Source organism: Macrotis lagotis, chromosome 1 (assembly GCF_037893015.1).
Source record: "Macrotis lagotis isolate mMagLag1 chromosome 1, bilby.v1.9.chrom.fasta, whole genome shotgun sequence".
Taxonomy (NCBI): Eukaryota; Metazoa; Chordata; class Mammalia; order Peramelemorphia; family Peramelidae; genus Macrotis; species Macrotis lagotis.
The window spans coordinates 649703260-649708677 of record NC_133658.1 but is presented as its reverse complement, the minus strand read 5'-3'; the positions used below and the strand labels follow the sequence as shown (position 1 = coordinate 649708677).

Sequence of the window (5418 nt, the reverse complement as noted above, 5' to 3'; positions counted from 1 at the left end):
CTCTGAATGATGCAAAAACTTGATCTGGCCTAAAATTCCTTTGGCAATCTAATCCTAATCTCTTTATTCAGCCCTTTCTAATATTTCCCTTTACATACCCTACTTTGAAATTATACCTATCCTTCAAGTCTCAGATCAGATGCCATCTACTCTAAAAGCCTAGTTAACTTCTCTATGCTGGTGGATCTTTTTTTTTTTAGGTTTTTTTGCAAGGCAAATGGGGATAAGTGGCTTGCCCAAGGCCACACAGCTAGGTAATTATTAAGTGTCTCAGACTGGATTTGAACCCCGGTATTCCTGACTCCAGGGCTGGTGCTTTATCCACTATGCCACCTAGCCGCCCCTTGGTGGATCTTTTCAATGAGCTCTTATATAATGCTTTCTTTTTGAAATTGGATCACTCCAGATTTCATATGCTCCTGGTTATGTTGCCTGGTTGGTGGACTGAATTGATGCTCCCATGTGTAGTAAGGCATTGATGCTTTCAACAGTAATATGCATATATATATACATATATATATATATATATATATATGTATATATATATATATGTAGCTATGAATTACAAATAAAACATTTACTTTATACTGAGTAGGAAGTATAATATGATCAAGCCTGGGCATTAAGAAAATCACTTTATCTTTGTTCCCCTCCCTCATCCTGAGTTGTTCCTGCCTTGTCTCTACCTCATTGAGGGGGGGAACTATAATCTCTTTGACTGGAAAAACTGAGGTGACATTTCAGATCATACCCTCTGAATGGTCAAGGCTATTTAAATCCTAGCTTTTGGTTTCATTTTGAGGGCTCTGACTTTCTAACTAGACCCCTCCACAGCACACGTGTATAAATTTCAACTGAGGGAAATATCAGTAAAGGTGAATATTATTCTAAAAAACCGAAAATCACATTAGTGGCTCAATGTAGGAAGGAATAGACTAAGTATTAGGTGATGGGGACCTGCATCAGAGTGATGACAGTATCATAGAAGAGGAGGCATATTTTTGAGATGTTCCAAAAGCAAAATTGATAAGCTTTGACCTTAAATTAGATATGATAAGTGAGAATTAATGAAGAGTTGAGGATGACTCCTAGGTTTTGAACCTGAGGGAAAAGGAAAATAATGTTGCCTTCTGCAGTAATATAGAAGGGGGAAGAGGAGAAGAAAGAAAATGAGTTTACTTTTGCACCTATTGAGTTTAAGATTACTGAATACATAGTTTAAGATGTCTGAAAGACAAGTTGGAGATATAAGGTTAGAGGTCAATGAAAAAAAGTCTGAGGAAAGGCTAGGTGGATTTGAGAATCAGCAGGAAAAAACAATTAAATCCATGGGAACTGATGAGATCACAATATGAAAGAATATGGAGGGAGAAGAGGACAGACTATATAAGTTAATGAGAATCTCTGTCTTACAAGATGAATTTGTTTGGGAAAGAAAGACCCATAGCTTAGTAATTCCTATTTAAAGCATATCTACAAAGTCTGTTTTAATTATTATAAGTCTATCTGCTGCTACTGTATTTCAAATGATTATTTGGAGCTTTATTTTATTCTTTATGAAGTCTCAAATCCATTCAAAAATAATTTTAAAATTATTTAAAGTTCTGATAATAAGTCTATACCTACTTCTATGTGATCCCTGATTTGAACAGTTTACTAGCTCTCATCAGTGTCTAGATTATGTAGCTCTGAGTTATATAATTTCTGCTTAATGACCACCTTTGATGATTTTATCTTCTGACATATATTTGCTTCTTTAAATCTCTTGCTTAAATTACTTGAAAACTTGTTCAAATGAACCATGTGGTGGTAGTGCCAGGACATGCCCCAGACGGGAGTAGATATTCTTCTTTTTGATACCATTTCAGAAAAGAAAAATCACTCTCAAATAGTAATTTTGTTGTCCAACATCCAGCAAAGTTTATTCCCAACAATCCTAGACTTTCTCAAAGTACTTTGAACTCTGATATTGTACAAAGAGCTAAATAGTAGACATTTAGTACTTAATAAATATTTATTTCTTCCCCACCCATAAGAACCTGGACTATTAGAGTGCTCCTTAATTAGATATCCTTTAAATTTCCTTCACATGAATTGTCCATGAATGTTTTTCATTCGTGTGATACTTGAGATCATTCTTATTACTGGCAGAACTGATAATGCTTCCTCCTTTTTCTGTCCTTAGTCCATTTGTCTTCTCTCTTTACAATCCTTCCTTTAGCAATCTTATTCATTCCCACTCTTCAACTGTCAAATTTCACAGATGTCTCCCCGATGTGTCATGCCCCTTTCATGTTCTATTGTGTTCTATAGATATCTAAGTTAATGTATTATCTCCCTATTAAATTGTCAATGCCTTCAAAGTAGGTTCTACAACATATCTAAATATTATATCTAGTACCTAATACAATGCCCGGTATGTAGTAGGTATTTGATAAATGCTTATCAATTGAATGATTTAACTATATGCCCACTAGTCCCTAATAAAATAATTTTTCTGTTGTAGCTGAAACTACTAAATAAATCTTTATTGTTTCATATATTTTCTCTTCAGAGAGGTTTAAGAAAGCTACCTCGTTTGCCCATTTACCATCTGTAGCCCTGTTATTTTTAAGAGAAAATTATTGATGTGGCAACTTTTCCACTTTATTCCTTTTAAATATTTTGTCATCTTTTCAAAATGTTTTTAGCTTAATGTTTCCCTTTACATTCACTGAGGGAAGGGGATAAAGAAAAAGACTTGTAGACTTGTCAGCAAAGGTCCTGAGTCTGTGCCAGCTCTGCCTCTACCCAGCTGGGTAACCTAGGAAAAGTGAAGTCAGCTGTCTGAACCTTAATTTCCCCATCTATAAAAAAAAGAGGGTAATTTACCTACTATTTATTTCTAAATATCATTAGAAGAAAAAATGTTAAATAAATTCTAATATGTTAGATAAATATGAGCTGATGAAAGAGCTAAGAGTATTACTTCTTAATAGGAGAGGGCAGATTTGCTTTTCTAGTCTATTGCTATCTTTTGACCAAATCATAAGTTATAGGATTAAGCTATTGTCTTTAACCAAAGACATAAATAATTGACTTCACATGTACTTGTATCATGTTCATCAAATTCATCCTCTATCTCTGACATATTTATTCATACTTTGTGGTTTGATGTCTTTCTCCAGGACTGCCTTTCCTGTGAAGATGCAGAACCACACAGAACTGACTGAGTTTACCTTGCTAGGAATTCCTCACACAGAGGGACTGGAGACTATGCTCTTTGTCATTTTCTTCTTTATCTACCTCTTTACCCTGGTAGGGAACTCACTCATTCTCATGGCCATCTTATCCTCCTCCCGCCTACATACTCCCATGTATTTCTTCCTAGGACTTTTATCTACTTTTGACATATTTTTCCCTTCAGTGACTTTGCCAAAAATGCTATTGTACCTCTCAGGGCAAAGCCAAGTTATTTCTTTTAGGGGCTGTGCTTCCCAGCTCTTTTTCTACCATTTTCTGGGGTGTACTGAAGGTGTTCTATATTCTGTAATGGCTTATGATCGTTTTGTTGCCATTTGCCACCCTTTAAGATACACAGTCATTATGAACCCCAGACTTTGTGTGGTTCTGGTTCTGGGTGCCTGCTTGGTGGGGTGTATTGATGCCACTATCTTGACTACATTCACTTTTTCATTACCCTATTGTGGCCCTAATGAAGTAGGCTATTACTTTTGTGACATTCCTGCTGTCTTACCCCTTGCCTGTGCCGACAGTTCCCTAGCCCAAAGGGTAGGTTTCACTAATGTTGGTCTTCTGGCTTTAACATTATTTTTCACTATTCTTGTCTCCTATACTCGCATTGGGATTGCCATTTTGAGAATTCGCTCAACTGAAGGCAGGCGCAAAGCTTTCTCCACCTGCAGTGCCCACCTTACTGCAATCCTGTGTGCCTATGGACCAGTTATCATTATCTATCTACAATCTACACCCAACCCCTTGCTTGGTGCTGTGGTTCAAATTTTGAATAATCTTGTCTCTCCCATGCTGAATTCTTTAATCTATTCTTTGAGAAATAAGGAAGTAAAGAGAGCCCTGAAAAAGGTATTATTCAGATCAGGAGTCATCTTAGAGGAGTAGCTAATGAGCCAAATCTGTTTCTCACAATTGTCTCTTTAAATCTTATTTTATCTTTTTTGTTTTTCTGGGTACTCTTTAAGGGGTAAAGAGATAAAATGATTTTTTCTATCATTTCCCCTTTTTTCTGCCTCTAAGATCTCAGATATGTATGTTTTCATAATCTCATTATACTACGATGAACCTTAGTTACAAATAATTTTCTTTGACTATGGAAGTCCTAGAATGGCGGTGAAAGATGGAGAGGTATGCTAACTGGCTGATAGATTTGCCTTATGTACTTTAGCACTTTCATTAGTGCAGTGGAAGAAAGATGAAATGACTAGAAAACAAATAATTAATCTAAGCATATCAGTTTAGTAAGCAATATATGCCAACTACCTGACAGGCCAGAACTATGTTTCTTCCTCAGCTTAGGTATGGACACCAAATATAGGGAGAGACAGATATTTTTATACATTAAAAACATTAATCAAATAAGGCCATGCAAATTACAGGATTGATATTATATATATATATATATATATATATATATATATATATATATACATATAATTACTTGTGTGTCCTTGGGAAAGTACTTAAGCTCATAGCTGTGCAAAAAAACAAACAAAAAATGCTAGTTCCAATAGGTTCAAATGCAAACTCAATACCAAATGATTTATTGTTTTTGATATTTTTGGCCTGGGTTCAAAAGCTCAATTCTTCCTGGGCCTAGATACAAAATATGGCATTTCCAGGACACCTGAGCACCTGGTCATCTAGTCACCTGGAAGGTTTGCTCTCCTGATATTTAGAGATTTTCAAGGTTCCACCCAAAATGGAAGAACAAATGCCAAGAACAAAAGTGGAAAGGCTTTTCAAAAGACCACATGTTTGGGTGGCTAGGTGGTGCAGTGGATAAAGCACAGGCCCTGGAGTCAGGAGTACCTAGGTTCAAATCTGGTCTCACACACTTAATAATTACCTAGCTGTGTGGCCTTGGGCAAGCCACTTAACTCCATTTGCCTTGCAAAAACCAAAAAAAAAAAAAAAAAGGCCACCTGTTGACAACATTGTAGAGAAGAGGGTCTAAAGCCTCTCCTTAAACCTGTGTTTCTCACCAGATACTCTCATCAAAAGAGTCAAACCTAGAATAGAATCCACTAGGAGAGATAGCCAAGGTCTTTTGAAAAAGTACCCATACCAGTTCTGCAACTGCAGCCAGAGTCTTTTGTCTGCCACATGATTAGCAGAACAGAATCAGTTACAAAATACCTGCTAACAAAATTTCTTCAAAGCATTTTCCATTATAAGTTATCT

At 36.1% G+C, this 5418-nt stretch overlaps 1 protein-coding gene across 1 annotated transcript; it reads left to right on the top strand.

The window, feature by feature from the left end:
- The first annotated feature begins 3156 nt into the window (after nucleotides 1-3156).
- Nucleotides 3157-4119, top strand: LOC141522385 (olfactory receptor 10N1-like). The gene has a single exon (XM_074235793.1). It carries the CDS (start codon nucleotides 3187-3189, stop codon nucleotides 4117-4119), a length of 933 nt encoding a protein of 310 aa, XP_074091894.1. The 5' UTR covers nucleotides 3157-3186.
- Nucleotides 4120-5418: the final 1299 nt, after the last annotated feature.

Bases quoted from the DNA above. Each gene is read 5' to 3' on its own strand.
- LOC141522385 (XM_074235793.1), top strand. From the start codon at position 3,187: ATGCAGAACCACACAGAACTGACTGAGTTTACCTTGCTAGGAATTCCT.